Here is a 16,879-nt window from a genome sequence, read left to right on the forward strand (position 1 = left end):
CACTAATGTGATAATCAGCGATGATATGTACTTACACTTGGAGTAAGTATTATGTTCTTTCCAGGACATTAGTAAAGTATACTAGTTTCGAATGTATGGAGTATACATTGGACTGGACCGATATTGCAACTAAGTTAAGATATTACAAACTTACCGTTATATATATCTTTCCAAGTCAATATCAGTAGTTGATCTTAAGTTTAAAAGAATCTAAATCTTGATATGCTTAGGCTCAACTCAGGAGTGCTATTCATGTTCTTTGATTTATTAGTTAAGCCTACTTTTGGGTCAGGGTGATACGTATATTTTGGGAACATGATAGTATGATTGAGTGGGAGTGCTAAACATAAATAAGGAATCTATAGCTTCTACTGGTGTATAGAAGTCAAGTGATGATTCCCTTCGAGCTTAGCAAATAGAAGTAAATGGATGAGCTCTTGTTTAACTGACTAATTATTAGATCACTAAACACCATTTACAGGTAGCTAAGTGTTTTAAGGGGCAAAATACATTGAGGGGTGAGAACGGTAAAAAAATCCCATCTCGATGTAGATCATCTATATAGAGGATCTTTAAATCACAATAAGATTATAACAATGGTTAAATGAGATAGCATATTGATATCGTGGAACATATAATATGCTCTATATAAGTCTGAGAGTGCAATTCTAAGTTCTAAGAGTGGATTCAACGAAGAATTAATAAGTAGGAATTTACTTGGTAAATTTGGTTCACTTATTGGAAGCTCAGCATATAGATCCATGGTCCCCATTCTAGTTGAAAATATTCTACTTGTAAGACTCATTAATTGATTCGTGATTGATCAATTATAATTCTAAAGTTAGACTATGTCTAATTTTATGAATTTTCACTAAGCAGGGGTGAAATTGTAAAGAAAAGAGATTGTAGGTTTATTTATTTATTAATGGACTTTATATGTCTAGTTAATAATTAAATTAAATGACAATATTATTTAATAATCTATTTTAGTTATTAAATAATTAGTTTTGGCATTTAAAAGATTAGAATTGGAAAATTGGCGTTTTTGAGAAAATAGAAATAAAATTTGATAAAACTGCAAAATCAAGTGGGGCCCACTAACACACCATGGCCGGCCACTATTTGTGGGATTTCAAATTAATATTTTTATTATTTTAATGCCAAATAATTCCTAACCTAAACCTAGTAGTTGCCTATAAATAGAAAGTGATGGCTCAGTCAAAATCACATCTTTGAATATCATCTTCTGACAGAAATTTCTCTCTTCATAAAAACCGAGCCTTCCCTACTTTCTATACCTGGCCGAAATCATCCTTCTCTTTTCTCTTCATCAATTTCGTGACCCTAGTGAAAGAGTAAGTGCCCACACACGTCAAGCAGTAACTCAATCATAGATTGGAAGACTGTGAATGATCAAATTTAAAGAAGAAGGAGATTCGGGCTCAGATCTTGATTATACTCTGCTACAGAAAGGATACAAGGGTTAGAGATCTGAGCGGAAGGAGACATTAATTCCGCTGCATCAATGTAAGGTTTTCTTAACTTTATATGTGTTTAATTTATCATTTTAGAAAGTTCATATTTAGGGTGTTTAAACAACATACTTGTGAGTAGATCTAAGATCCTGGTAAAATAAATTCCAACATGTTCTTCAATTAATCAAAAACTCTTCAAGAGTCTATCACAACGTATAATTTACGAATTTATATTGCATAGACAACCATAGGTATTTTTCAAATAATAATTTACTTACATGTCTTTATTTCATACAAAGATCTTTGTCATATAGTACGCGCGACTTTGAATTTATATCACTTAAGACATGTATTAAATTCTTCTAGAATTTTTAGATAAGGCTTATTTCAAATTCTCACTATATTAGGAGCTCCAAATAAATAACCTTTTGTTGCAACATTTATGTGACGCTTATAAATCCTCATAAAATATATTCCAGGCTATAATCAAATCATGATTATATTTCTCAATATTTAAGCCTTATTTTAATCAATCTCATGTCTATGCAAACTTTGTACAACAATTCATTATGTACAAATACATATATGCAAATTTTTCATTAGAAATATTTATTTGCACACCCTACAGGTCTTACTTCACTTTATATGAGTAAATTTGCCTGGATTGCGTCATAATATTTTGGGCAAAAACAAAATGTATGTCGATGATTCTCGACAAATCTAATACCATAATCCTTGCTATCTCATGTTAGTTTATTGCATATGCACACATTCAATATTTATTGTCGACAAAAATTTCAATAAATGATAATTTCATCCCATATTGACATAACTTATAGAGATCTCTTTAAATTACATATTTTTCAAATATGTTTATCATTTATAAGTACCTATATAGAATCACTTCAGGGATTCAATTATGATCAAATGTGTTATGTCTAACTTCTCTTGGGAGTCTCTTCTAGAGTACCGTTTTCATCACGGTTATCATTTTTAAATCATCAATACTTTATAAAATTAAGGTATCTTCATGAGTACCTTTAGATTGAACAATTTCAGGGCAAATCAAATGAACATTTACTAATAATTTCTATATTGTTCATTTACGCTTCAGGCGTTTTCAACTCATTCTATCTCAACATTGAATAATATTGATTTGCAGTTGGTATATATCATTTTGAACTATATTGTTCTTATATACTTTGTGCAAGGATCATTTTCAAAAATTATCATCGATCCCAACTGCTTCTCTCCCCCTGATCGAGAGAATTTTTAAAAATTGTGATATCTAATAATATTAATATACTTGTAGGGATTTCAGTATATCACAATGCATCAATATTTATCTAAACTCATATATACTATATGACATTGAACTTCAGGTTCAATAAACTTCAGTTTCAAGTTCAATCCTTATGAACTTAATTCATTTCTAAGAATGAGTCATACGTGTATAATTAGAGATACATAAATTTACACATTTTGTAAATGCATGATCATATAATCTTATCACATCGATAAGAAACTATGCAATAAAAATCTAATAATGGCTCAAGACTGTTAAAGAAATATAATTTGAATATTTTCTATGTGCAAATATATATGCACATTCTTCTTTTGAGCCTTATAAATTAACAATGAAAAGAATCTTCTGGTTCTTCAACAAAATTTAGTCAAATCCTTTGACAATTTATCGCATATGAATGATCATGTCAAAATAATTCAATTCATGAACTTCAGGTTCACTATAACTTGTATTTCAATGAAACTTTCAAAAGGTAATGTAAATTCATTATAAGATTCATTTTTATATACACGAATAATATAATTATATTATTCTCCAAAACATATACACTCTTCAGGAGTCACTATTATGTTTATCAAACTTTATATTTCTTCATGAATCACTATCATCAATTCAATGATGTGTATAATTTAAAAGATACATGACAACTTCATCATGTTATTGTAATGGTCAAATAGATATAACCATAATATATCATTCATTTTTCCTGGTATCTTTTTAACAAGTCGTCTAATTTATTAATAGACTATTCATCAGTCTAATTATCATGACTTGATATATTATATATTTAAATGTACAACCAGTACATATAATAAGTTATTTCTTATCACTTTTATAACTAGATAAAAGTTATACATCTAGGTACATACAAATATATTTTGCTACTCCAAGTAGCAATTGTATGTAAGACTTCTTCAGGAAGCTTTTCAAATAATCATTTTGTGATTCTTTATCACTTTGATTATATTAGATCACTAACAAATGTTAGTAAGTTATATATTCACTTCTGGAATATGCAAACTGAATTATATAGTAACTATATATATATACATATTCTGTACCAACAATAGTTTGAAACTATTAATTTCAAGAAATAATAAAATATGTATATATTAATTTACTTTTGGCATTGCCAATATATGTGAAATCTATATTCTTTGAAATAGAATTTCATGTCTATTCATTCTCTTTAGGGAATGATATTTAAATATTCTAAATGTACAATAAGTTTGTACAATTCACATTCTATTCAATAATCACATATACTTTTATCTTGATTATAAGTGTGTCCGTACTACAGGTACGCGACTACTATTATTCAATTCCACACATGATATATAGATTTTATACACTTATATTGTGTGTGGTATCTCATCTTTTGGTTGTTTCCACTTTCTTCTGGAAATATTTGAGTAGTAAATAATGCCATTGATTATTTAAAATCATTACATTTACTTTGAGGAATGACGTTGAACAAGTAGAACATTATTATAAATTTCTTAAAAATTTATTACTTGTTCATCCATAAAAATATAAGAAATTATTCAGCAATTTCTTTTACAATATTTCAAAGAATATATGAATACAATTTTTGCATAATCTCCAAGATGTATGCAAAATTTGATCTTTAATATATGTCACATGCAATAATTTCCAACATTACAAGTAATAACAATGTATAGTAACATGACTAATACAAAAAATCTTTAAAAGTAGTTGAATTCAATTCGTATCATTCTCTGCAGAGAATGATGAACAATAAATACATGTCTCATGTATTTAAATAACATTAGTCATGCTCACTGTTATTCTTATACTTTGATGTTTCAATGCAATTTTCTTAACATTCTTTTTAGGTATTCTAAACCCACTATAAGATTACATCAATAATAATCATTTTTAATGATTCTGTAGATGTATTCACATAAATATAATCTTTTTTTTTTTTGACAAATATAAAACATTTACTTCAGGAAATGTTTGTCAAAATCTATATCGATATTAGATTACTTTTCATTGTCTTCAAAGAATACAAGAACATATATATATATATATAAATATGTATTCATCTCTTTCATTATATATCCATCAACTATATAATGAATATTACGTTTGCATAATCTTCAGGATACATGCAAGATTTTATTGAGGACACATAATCATCAGGATATATGCAATATTTTATCGAGGATGCATAATCTTGAGGATATATGCAATATTTTATCGATGATGCATAATCTTTAAGATATATGCAATATTTTATCGAGGATACATAATCTTCAAGATATATGTATAATTTATATAGATTTTCTCTATAATATCATAGGCAAACAGTGACGGACCGAGAATTTTTGATCTGTGGGGGCTTAATTGTTATAAAAATATTTATTATTTACTTAAAATTAAAATTATAACTATTTTGTGGGGGCTTTTTACTATTTTGTTGTATAATTATTTAACTAAATAGAAGATATTTAATTTTTTTTCACACTAACTTTTTTTTTAGTGGGGGCTATAGCCCCCACACTCTTATTACTGTGTCCGTCAGTGTAGGCAAACATATATTGTAAATATTATGAATGATAAGAATATAATATGTATATATATATATGAAATCAATAGTAAATATATAAAAACATATACATACATATAATATATAATATATATAGATAAAAAGAAAAGAGATTCTTAAAATTGTTTCAGTCAGATAAGTATATATATAAATATATATTTAGTGTATCGTAACTTTGAAACAATTCAAGAACTTTAACAAAATACTTACATTGGGACTTGGACAGAGACTCATGCTTGAAGCTTGAGCAGAGACTCGTGCTGATAACGTGTTATAAAATAATATAAAGTAGATGAGAAGAAAGAAGTAGAAGATGAAGAGAGAAAGAGAAAGTGTGAGAATTTTTGAGTTGTTTATTCCAATGGGTGAACCCCTATTTATACGAGTGAAATATTAAGAAACTAAGAAAAAGAGAAACTAAGAAAAGGAGAAATGTTATTACAATTGGTAATAAATAAAAGATTTGAGCATCCACATAATTATTAATATTTATAACACCAATTAATTATTCTATTTTTTTTTTTCCATTTCATAAAAAAAAAAAATTCTATTTTTTTTATATATGAAAAAAACAAATAATTATTTAACGTTTTCATTTCTTTACGAAATTGTGACAGTTATAATATACATATATTTTTTTTTTTGCTAAATATAATATACATATATTTTTACTTTTATTTAGATTGGCTCGTAATTTGATTGGAAATGCACAAGTTAAAACTCAATACTTACTTAGGCAGATGAGTAAAAGGGGAAGAAGAGACTTGGTTGGGAAACCCAGATGGTGATGGTGATGGTGGGAGACACGGAAAAGATGATAGCGGTAGGCCTGGTCTGGGGAGCCACCAACGCCTTCATGCGCCGCGGCGCAGTCATATGGGACCGAGCCCTTAAATCCTCTCCTCCACCCGATCCCACCCGCAAAACCCTTCATCGGTTGCGTACCTCAATCGGCAACTGGGTCAAGCTCCTCGCCATCTGGCAGTACATCATTCCCTTCCTCATCAACCTCTCTGCCTCCGCCACTTTCTTTGCGATTCTGAGTCACACCCCAATCTCGCTGGCCGTGCCCGTCACCAACGCCACCACATTCGCCGCCACCGCCGTATTCGGCGTGATCTTGGGGGAACGCACTCACCTGGGTTTTGCTTTCTTTGGTACGATTTTGATTGTTTTGGGTGTTTGGCTTTGTATTTCGTAGCCAACCAGCCAGCCATTTCTCCTGTGAATCTCGTCTCGGTAGGTTTATTACTTTCTGTGCGTTGATATAATTATTGTCGTTTTCAATGCTGTGGTCGTTTTGTCGAATTATATCGTTGTAATCCATATAATCGCATCAATACCGTTGTCGTTTCCATGTAATTGACGATTTTGATATAATTCGTCGTTTTCCTGTTATTTTTGATAACAATTGTCTTGTTACAGATAGATTTTGCAGACATCCATATATTACATGTACATTGTTTTAATCACAGTTAACTTGGAGTGACCAAGTGGATTCCTTCCATTTTTTTTTTTAAAAAAAATAATACAGAAAAAATAAGGGTCTCGAATACAAGAATGAGATTAAAATGAATTAATCTCAAATACATAATAAATCAATTTGATCTTTCAGTTTAGGAGTAGAAATTACCCCCAACAAAAGCAATACAAAAGTAGTAGCAAAACTAATGAGAATTTGTTTTTCAGTTTGGAATTGGAGAGAAAGTGAAAACTTCATTCAGCAGCATAACAAATCATTAGAGTCCGGTGTTACTGTTATGTATATCTGTATGGTCATTATGTGTCATCTTACTTAAAATTGCTGCTTTGAACATTCTGGTGGCATCTGACCATTGAACCTTTTAGTATGTTTGCAGTAATCATAGATCATGTGCTGACTTCTCACCCAATTCAGCTGACCCTTCTGAGCATTGCTCAACTGCTTGTAAACAGGGGAAGTCCACCAGTTTCCTGGGGTATTAGAGGCACATTGGCCAATGCTCACAGGTCCATTCCACTTGCAGGCCTTTCCTCTGAATCGGCGGAACCTAGCTGTGAATGGCGAGTTGTTCCAGTCTATCTTCACCAAGCCACCTCTGGTTGCCCAATTATCTGCATTCCATAAGCTTGTGTGAACCTTCATCCCTTGCTTGTTGGGGTATGCAATGCCCTGATTTTCATAGTTTCGAAAAACTCGAATTGGCAAACTATCAACGTACCACCTGATATTTCAACCTTAAAGTTTAGTGTTTGTTTTGTTTGTTTACTATAAACTGTTAAGTATTTTGTGTTTTACTTTTTTTAAAACTTACACAATCTCAGTAGGGTTCCAATGAATGGTGTAGTTGTGGAAATCAGCTGTTGGATCAAACCAGGGGTAGAATTGCTGCTCCTTGCTTCCTTTGCCTTGTGTGTAGAGGTTTGTGTGGATAATGTAAGGTTGTCCCGAGACGTTTCCTAAGAACTCGAAATCGATCTCGTCATGTTTGTCACCACTAGAGGTTAGCTGCAGAAAAAAATTAGTACAAAAGAATTAGATTTAGACCCCTTTCACATTTTTTCAGTTTATATGTACGTATTATGAACTTGATAATATGTTATGCTCATAAACTTACATAGTAGGCTGTAACAGTTCCTGCAGAATTTCCAGGTACCAACTTGATGAGCATTTCAATGCTACCAAATAAGAAACCTCTCTTTGATTGAGCAGCAGACCCTGGAAACCAAAACTTAAAATTCATACACATAATACAATAGTATATTATATTATTTCTTGTGTAATGCCATTATCATATCATTAATGTAAGAGAATAATTACCTGAAGTTTGATCGAGAACAAGCTGAAGATCTTCACCATCTCCTGAAATAGATGCATGTTGTTGACCCCAATTAATATACATACTCCTTGAAATCTTTGCATCAACGAGTACTTGATCAAAGGCAAAGAGGCACAGAGCTATGAACATAACTCGTAAAATTTTAGTTCCCATTTTTTTCGACTCAAAACCAGTTAACAAAGCTCTTTTTTTTTTTTTCTTTCTTTGTTTTTTTGTTTTGTTTTAATTTATGGTGAACATATGTTTTGTTCGAAATGGGTACAGGGGTGGTTTAGTCTTGGGGTTTTAATGTCTTTATATAGCTTACTAATAACTATCATATATGCTTGGTTTGTAACGGCTAACTTAGTCTCACGATTAAATTTTCTATTTTTGGATTATGGTTTGACCTCGTCCTAATAATTTGATATTATCCCTAAGAAAGTAAATCAAAAACGTTTGAAGTGAACAATTTAAAGTTAGGTTTGGTGCAATTTTGTGGTACATTTTTTATTTAAGGAAGTCCCCTATCCTAGAGGTGGTTGGTGAGTGTTGTTTTGAGCAAAGATATTGTTGTTTCTCTCTCTCTCTCTATATATATATATTCAAGGGACGGCCAAGATTAAAACTTGCAAGTGTTGATCCACTACTAATTAGTTGGTCATTAGTATGTAATTACACATGTTATATAATATTTATATATGAGATGAGAGCCATAATAAATGTTGACGTGAGAAGAGCGGAGGAGAAAGGACATGAGCTCAGCTGCTATGCTTAGCTGGCCACGCGTAGAGAGTCTGAGAAGAATGTCGTGCTTCAGACTAATATTATTGTTGCAAGGCTCCTCTCTCTCTCTCTCTCTCTCTCTCTCTCTCTCTCTCTCTCTCTCTCTCTCTCTCTCTCTCTCTCTCATATTCGACCCAAGTATTTGAAAATTTGAAATCATATATATATATATAGCACTATCACTTTAATTTCATCAGAGAAATAATAACTTTATGTTAACTCTATCATAAGATAGTAAAAAATTATGGTGTTAAAAGTAGTGAAGTTTTGTGTTTTAATTAACTTGTGATTGCGTATATAACCATTATTAGATGATACTAACACAACAAAAATATCTCAGTAATTATCACATAAAATGTATGGAGACTTAGTCTTGAGTACTACATATATAGAAAAATTGAACAAAGATTAGAAGCCGATCGAGTTCAATTCAGTTCCAAACCTCAAACAAACAACAATATTGTGAAATAAATTATTTACTTTGTTTTCTTGAAATTGAGACTTTTGCATCACTACACTTATGAGTTCTCCTAATCATTTCATGTCATTCTATATTTTCTCTTAAGAAATTAACTGACGCATATGGTTATAATCCCGAAATTCTATTCCCAATTGATATAAATCCTCAATCTTAGAAATCTCTTACTTGTATGGGCAAATCTGACTTAGAGTTGATATTAGTAGTGGTGGTCCAAGATAGAATTACTCATTATATTTGGTATAAATTTAAGTCTTTGACTTTAATTTTAGATTCCAAACAGAAATTTTCTTATATTTCTAATTCCAGAATGCAATACAGTTACACCTTCACAAGGGTTTAATATCCATCTTCTATTAATGGATTCAAACTGTATGGAATATGAGTTAGGTATTCTGTGACCAGGATCTAGTTGCACTATTCTCAGAATTCTTTGATGTAACTAAACCTAAGTCATCAAAAGACACTACTACATTTTTTTATCTATGGCATTTGTATCTTGTTCATAGTGGATTTGACAAGATCAATCTCTGCAAAGAGTTAATGCCTATATCCACTGAAAGTAGTTCATCTCATTCGCAGATGGATGTACATTCAGGAGTGGATATGAGTTTTTCGTTGTATTCTTAAAACGATAACTCTAGATTATACCTTTTAGCAAGAAATTTGAAATGTTTGAAAAATTTCATTAATTTCTAGCAATGGTTAAAACCATTAAGGTAAGTGGTTAAGGATCTTGCGAACTGATAGGGGTGGAGAAATAGTTAGTAGATCTGCAGTTCAAAGATCATTAAATTGATTTTGAATTATATCCAAACTTACCTCTCCAGAAATTTCGATTTGCGAATTGATGATTAGTTACTAGTCGTTGCCTAAATCCTTCTATGGTAATACAATTTCAGAATGATGTAATGGTTGTATACTTAATGTAAATCATTACTAGATTCATGGATGACCTAATCAAATTCTTAAGAAAAGCTAGAACTGTTAACCATGGTTTGTTAGCTATTTTAAGTGATTAGGGGTGGACCATCCCATTGTCAATAGATAAGAAAGTGTTTGTTCAAACAAATACTACTTTTCTAAGAAAATGACTAAGTCTGAAAATAAAGTAGCAAATAAAGGAGATATTTATTTCTTGATTCCAAAAGTGTTCTATCATCTTATTTGACATATGATGATCCCACTGCCTCTGTTGTCTTGTCACAACCGAAGAGATCAATACCATTTAGTTTTCTTAGACATAATTCACGGTACCTTGTCGTAGTGGGAGAGTTTCTAGGAACTCACCTTCTTATGACTTGGGAGACACTAGTGATTAAAATCCATTGTGAGTTTAAACAAGTAATGGATTGTCAGGATAAGAAACTAAGAAGAAAGCCAATAGAAGTATGGTTTAATCCATTCACATGGAATAACCTAAAGTTTTCTAATACAAGGACATAAAAAGAAATTTTCGTTTATAAGTCTATTCAATGGACTTAACAAAACTTCCTGTTCCTAGTATTATAGGTTTGAGTTTATCTTAACCTATGGCTTGTGGTATACCTGGTAATTACTTACTCTAATGCAAGCAACTTACTTTAGTAAGATGCTGAAGCATTTTCTTTCTAATGGCAATCTATAGAAGCTTCACAACTTCTTAGGTATAAATTTTATTTATCTGAGGAAAAGTCTCAACTATTCCAGAAAAGATAAAGCCATGAAAGAATTTCTTATATCAACAGTGAGAGGTCTCAGATATGCTTTAGTATGCCTTAGACCAGACACCTGCTGTTGAGTGGGAGTAATGAGTAGGTATCAGATTAATCCAGGAGAAGAACATTGGAAGACAATCAAGTAAATCTTAAGATTAAGAAGATGAACTATATGTTAGTCTATAAGGGTGTGTTTAAAACTCTTAGACTACACCACATCAGATTTCGAAATTTGCCTTTGTGCTAGAAAATCTTTCTGATAAGATGGTGATTACTCTGGGGGTGGAATAGTGATTTTGGAGAAGTGTAAAAACCTATCTGAAGTCTCTAGGTCTACCAGAAAGGGACTGAATGTTAAAGATGCAGGAAAGTGTTAGGTTTTATGCCCTAAATAAAACTCCATTTCAATGTAATCTATTTTATTCAACATCAATAAAGAAACAGAAGTATTTTTCATTCATTTGTGTATGTTTTGGTTCACTTTATCAATTGCTTGTCTATTTGATTTATAAATTCATCTTAAACCCTTTTCACATACTTGATCATGTTTATTGTGCTGTCATCACATTGGAAAGTAAACATGACTATGTGAATAAAGTTTCCTAGATTTATCAGACACAGGGTTTTACTGATATGATAATCTACAACAAGAGTTTACTTGTATTTGGAGAAATACTATGTTCTTTCCAGAACATTGGTTAAAGTAAAGCTCAGGTTGGATGCATGGAGTATGCATCGGAAGGGACCGATATTGAACTTTGACTTAGATTTAATTAAACTTACCGTAGAATCTATTCAAGTCAATATCGCCAAGTTGATCCTAGATCAAATGATCTTAATCCTGTTATGATTAGGCTCAATCTTGAAAGGCTATTCGTGTTCTTTGATTTGTTAGTTAAGCCTACTTTTAGGTCAGGGTGATACTGTTGACCAAAAGTCATTCACTCATTTATTTTGATGATAAACAAATATTTGATTATTATTTGTTACTAATCTTTTCTTGATCATTTTGCAAGCAAGTTCACAGAGTATCTATATTTGCTCGGTAAAGTCAAACATAATCAAAGAAGTAGATTCAACAAGTATATAAACTACTTCATACTTCATAAGAGCAAAAGATTCATCAAGGGATCAACAAGTCAAGACCCTATTCAAAAGAGGTCTTCAAAAAGCTCAAAGTCAAAAGTCAACCCGAAAGTCAAAGTCAAAGTCAAAGTCAAAAGTCAACTCTCGGGAAAATTCAACATGGGATCAAAAACATGCAAATCAAGATAGGAGGCTCATCTACATCAAGACTACTCAAAATAAAATGGTATAAATTTGCTTTAGTCTTGTTAAAGTGATTTGCATAGTACACTAGGATTTATAAGTTCAAAAGTTTGGCTCACTAACTTGTGCGACAAGTTATTTCACAAAAAATGATATCTAAATTTTCTAAATTGATTTTTAAGATCACATATCATTTAACTAAGAGAACGCAACTGGAATTTTTGAAATCGGATAAACGAGTAAAAAGTTATGCACGTTTTAGTTCGAAAAAATGAACCTTTTGCATCTGGAATTCCGGTTCCCATCCGGAATTCCGGTTGCCAACCGGAATTCCGGTTGTAACCAATCCGGAATTCCGGATCACGGCTGAAGTGGCCTCGAAAAATGTGCTAACGGCTATAAACGGCTAGTTTTCATTCCTACACTATATAAACTCGTTTTTCACTCAAAAATGTAGGTTGGTTGAGCTTCTATTCATCATATAATATCATTCTAAGTGTTCTAAACTAAAGAATTATCATCTTTTCATAAACACACCAACCACACACACTTGAGCCAAACTTGTTCTTATCTTCTCTAGTGTGCTTGCAATTCTCTCTAGGATTTTACTTTGTTTTCCATCTTATTAGAGAGAGTTTTCTTTGTATTTCAAAATTACATATTCATTGTATTGAGAGGTGAGGTTGGCACCGGTATAAAAACAACTCGGTTGTAGGTGAGGTTGACACCGATTTTGTAAACAACCCGAGAAAAGTGAGATTGACACTTCAACAATCCGGCGAGGTTGATAGTCCTTGGAAGAAAACTATTGTGAGAGGTTTGGGAAAAACCTTGGTGAAAAATTCCCCGGTTGTAAGGGTTAGTCAAGCCCGTTAACTTGGCTCGATATTGGAACTCAAAGCTAGGTCCATAGCTTTGAAGACCAAGGACGTAGGTGGCATAGCTCTACCGAACCTTGTAAAAATCGAGAGTTTGCATTTTCTAATCCTTAAACTCTTTACTTTACAAGCTTAATTATTTGTCTTGATATATTGCTTGCCATACTACTTGCGTTTACTTGATTAATTGACTAATTGCATAATTTTGTGTTAAAAGTTTTAATTTTCCAAAATTAGTTTAAATTTCCAATTCACCCCCCTCTTGGAAACATATCTTGGGCTAACAATTGGTATCAGAGCAAGGGCTCAAATTATTTGATTAGATTTCACAATCTAGAGCATGGCGTTTCCAAGCAATTCACACAATAACATGCTAGAAGGTTTAAGCACAAGTAGAGCACCATTCTTTGATGGGGTAGACTTTCCTTATTGGAAAATTAGAATGGAAACGTATCTTCAATCCATTGATTATGATTTGTGGCATATTGTATGTTATGGTCCTTACATTCCTATGCATGTTGTAGATGGTGTAGAAACTGTAAAGAAATATGATGCATACAATGAAAATGATAAAAAGATGATGTCTAAGAATGCTAAGGCTAAGTATGCTTTAATATGTGGATTAGATAGAGATATATTTAAAAATATTGAGCAAGCCTCCTCGGCTCATGATATGTGGAAAATGTTAGAAGTAACTCATCAAGGAACTAGTGCCATGAAAGAAACTAAAATTCAACTTTTAGTTACTCAATATGAAAATTTCAAGATGTTACAACATGATACCATTGCTAACATGTATACTCGTTTCACAACTATTACTAATGGTTTGAACTCTCTTGGCAAGGTACTTACACAAAAAGATATGGTCACCAAGATTTTGAGAAGTCTCACCAAAGCCTACCAAGGCAAAGTAGTTGCCATCCAAGAAGCCAAGGACCTCTCAACTCTACCATTGGAAGAGCTCATTGGTTCTCTCATGAATCATGAGATTTTCATGAATGCTCAAGAAGAAGAGGAAGTCGATAAAAAGAAGAAGAACACCATTGCATTCAAATCCACTTCACATGATGATAGTGAAGCTAGTGAGCATGGTGATATTGATATGGAGGATATAACACTACTCACAAAGAAATTTAAGAAGTTTTTGAAGTTCAAGAAGAATGCAAATAGATTTTACAAAGGGAGTAACTCAAGGGAGAGCTCAAGAAAAGATGATCAAATTACTTGCTATGAATGCAAAAAGCCCGGTCATATGAAAACGGATTGTCCCTTGAGAAAGAGGAATAGAAGAAGGGCAATGGTGGCTACTTGGAGTGAAAGCGAGAAAGAAAGTTCCGAAGATGAACAACATGAGATAGCCAACACTTGCTTTATGGCCATTGATGATAAGGTAAGTAATCCTGACCATTCAAGTGATTTTGAAAGTGAAAGTGATGATGATGCACTTGATATGTCTTATGATGAATTATCAAAATCCTTTAATGATTTGTTTGTTGATTTTGAAAAATTGCTTGCTAAGAACTCAACTCAAAGAAAGAAAATAAGTTTATTGCTTGAAGAAGTTGAGGCTTTAAAAGTAAAAGAAAATGAGTTTTTGATTGAAACCCAATGCAAAAAGTGTTCCTTATTTGAAAAAGATGTTGTAAACTTGAAAGCTAAAATTGATGATTTAAACAAGGTGGTTTACAATTTTACAAAAGGAAAAGAGAATTTTGAAATGATGCTTGGGAGTCAAAAATGTGCTTTTTCAAAAAGTGGTATAGGATATAACACTAGTGTGAAACAAAAATTACTTAAGAATTTCTTTGTCAAGTCATCTAGTAATTTGAACTTAATTTGCACTTATTGTAATCAAGATGGTCACACTAAATCCTATTGCCATGTGAAAAAGAATGCCTATTTTTGTAAGGCTATTTGGATACAAAAGGTTTTAAAGACTAACATCAAAGGACCCAAAGTCATGTGGGTACCAAAAAGAAAGATATAAGTTTGTTTTGTAGGTATCAATATAGAGGAACCAAAGTTGGCTCTTGGGTGTTGATGCTTAAAGAAGAATGCCAAGTTCCTACATTACCAACAAGTCTCAAAAAGCATAGAAAAAGAGCATGTCAATTCTTGAACACAACCCAAATTAACAAATTTGGGAATCGGTAATATCATTCTTATTAATTTTACTTATTTTGATGAGATTAAGATACCTAGATGAAAAGAAAATGAAATTTGAAGTGTTTGGCTAATTGACTTGCTTTTGATCCTTCTTGTTCACTCTCTTATGCATACATACATAATTGGTATGTCACATACTATTTCTATGAATAAAAGTTATGATTAGTTGAGTCTTGACATTCTTGAACTATACATGCTGAAAAATTCAGATTATAGGTTATTATGCAAATTTTTGGTGAACTTTGGACATACCTTTGAACTAGTGAATATATGAATTTTTACATATTTGGCTAGTATATGTGTTTATATGTTTGAACATGTCCAAATGAGTGTATTTAGCATGCCTAAAGGTTTTTCTTGATTGAAATATACTTTGAACAAAATTTTGGTATGTCATTTGCTTATTTTTAACTTTTTAAGGCCATAATGGGTGAAATTAGCCAAAATTTCATATTGTTGAGAAAATTGTTGTTTTGAAAGCTTGTACATCTCTAAATACTCATATATAAACTGTCTCAAAATGAATTTTTCAAAAATAATGCTCAAATCTTGATTTTGGTACTATCTTGCATAATTTTGACTTTTTAAGACCTAAAAGAGTGTTTTTCTCTAAACGTGCTCAATTTTCATTATTTTTCAATTCCGTAAGTTTGTACACCTCACATTTGATATTTTTGACCTACTGGAAAAAGAATTTTTCAATATGGTTGCATAGAACTCATTTTTGGTAGATTTCTAGTTTTTAAGCAAATCGAAAAGCTTACCGAAAAGTTATGATTTTTGACTTTTTTCTGATTTTCTTGTTTGAGCATGTTTGTTTTATCATATATAAGCTGTCAAAAAAGATTTTGCATGAAAATTTTGCATAAAATCAATTTTTAGTAAGTAAGTTGCTTAAAATGACCTTATATGACCAAAACGAGTAAAACTTGCCAAAATCTCTCATTTTTGAAGCTTTTTCTATTTTTCCAGCTTGTACACTTCATATTAATCATGTTTAAGCTGATAGAAAAAGAATTTTTCAAAAAGGATGCATAAAACTAATTTTTGGTACATATGTTGTTTTTGCTTAAATTTTGAAAAACTTACCAAAAAGACTCAACTCTTGTCATCTAATTGATTTAAGTGCATGAACACATTTGTTTTATCATATTTGAGGTATGAGAAAAGGTTTGAAATCATAACCATGCCATTATTTACCTGCATCTCTTACTTTCAAGGTTTTTGACATATTTTTTTTGGGTAGATTGAATGTTTAAACTTGTTTTGACTATATGAACTTTCATCTTTTTATGCATTTTGAAATTTCTCTTTACCCATTGTGCTTCATTGATACAAGTCATATCTTGTATGATTAAGGGGGAGAAATATATTTAGCTTGACCTTGCTTCCTCTGCCACCCTTTTTGATGAAATCAAAAGGGGGAGAAATATTAGAATTGATTATTTTGGCAT

At 31.5% G+C, this 16,879-nt stretch overlaps 3 protein-coding genes across 3 annotated transcripts; 2 read left to right on the forward strand and 1 right to left on the reverse strand.

Moving 5' to 3' along the window:
• Positions 1-6,134: 6,134 nt before the first annotated feature.
• Positions 6,135-8,159, forward strand: LOC133033664 (uncharacterized). The gene is made up of 2 exons (XM_061108676.1): positions 6,135-6,592; positions 7,213-8,159. Exon 1 carries the CDS (start codon positions 6,135-6,137, stop codon positions 6,552-6,554), a length of 420 nt encoding a protein of 139 aa, XP_060964659.1. The 3' UTR covers positions 6,555-6,592; positions 7,213-8,159.
• LOC115704010 (probable xyloglucan endotransglucosylase/hydrolase protein 26) lies at positions 6,825-8,440 on the reverse strand. Its single transcript, XM_061108675.1, has 4 exons — positions 8,154-8,440; positions 7,951-8,051; positions 7,648-7,841; positions 6,825-7,557 (listed from the first exon to the last, which is right to left on the reverse strand). Exons 1-4 carry the CDS (start codon positions 8,323-8,325, stop codon positions 7,149-7,151), a joined length of 876 nt encoding a protein of 291 aa, XP_060964658.1. The 5' UTR covers positions 8,326-8,440; the 3' UTR covers positions 6,825-7,148.
• Positions 8,441-13,599: 5,159 nt separating this feature from the next.
• Positions 13,600-15,246, forward strand: LOC133035573 (uncharacterized). Its single transcript, XM_061111475.1, has 2 exons — positions 13,600-13,950; positions 14,104-15,246. The coding sequence occupies exons 1-2, from the start codon at positions 13,600-13,602 to the stop codon at positions 15,244-15,246; spliced, it is 1,494 nt and encodes a 497-aa protein (XP_060967458.1).
• The last annotated feature ends 1,633 nt before the right edge of the window (positions 15,247-16,879 follow it).

Source organism: Cannabis sativa, chromosome 1 (genome assembly GCF_029168945.1).
Source record: "Cannabis sativa cultivar Pink pepper isolate KNU-18-1 chromosome 1, ASM2916894v1, whole genome shotgun sequence".
Lineage (NCBI taxonomy): Eukaryota > Viridiplantae > Streptophyta > Magnoliopsida > Rosales > Cannabaceae > Cannabis > Cannabis sativa.

Bases quoted from the DNA above. Each gene is read 5' to 3' on its own strand.
- LOC115704010 (XM_061108675.1), bottom strand. From the start codon at position 8,325: ATGGGAACTAAAATTTTACGAGTTATGTTCATAGCTCTGTGCCTCTTT. The intron at 7,842-7,950 runs GTAAGTTTATGA...TTTTTTCTGCAG, and splicing joins GAACTGTTACAGCCTACTAT to CTAACCTCTAGTGGTGACAA. The intron at 7,558-7,647 runs GTAAGTTTTAAA...TTGAAATATCAG, and splicing joins TGGAACCCTACTGAGATTGT to GTGGTACGTTGATAGTTTGC.
- LOC133033664 (XM_061108676.1), top strand. From the start codon at position 6,135: ATGGTGATGGTGATGGTGGGAGACACGGAAAAGATGATAGCGGTAGGC.
- LOC133035573 (XM_061111475.1), top strand. From the start codon at position 13,600: ATGGCGTTTCCAAGCAATTCACACAATAACATGCTAGAAGGTTTAAGC. The intron at 13,951-14,103 runs GTAACTCATCAA...TCTCTTGGCAAG, and splicing joins ATATGTGGAAAATGTTAGAA to GTACTTACACAAAAAGATAT.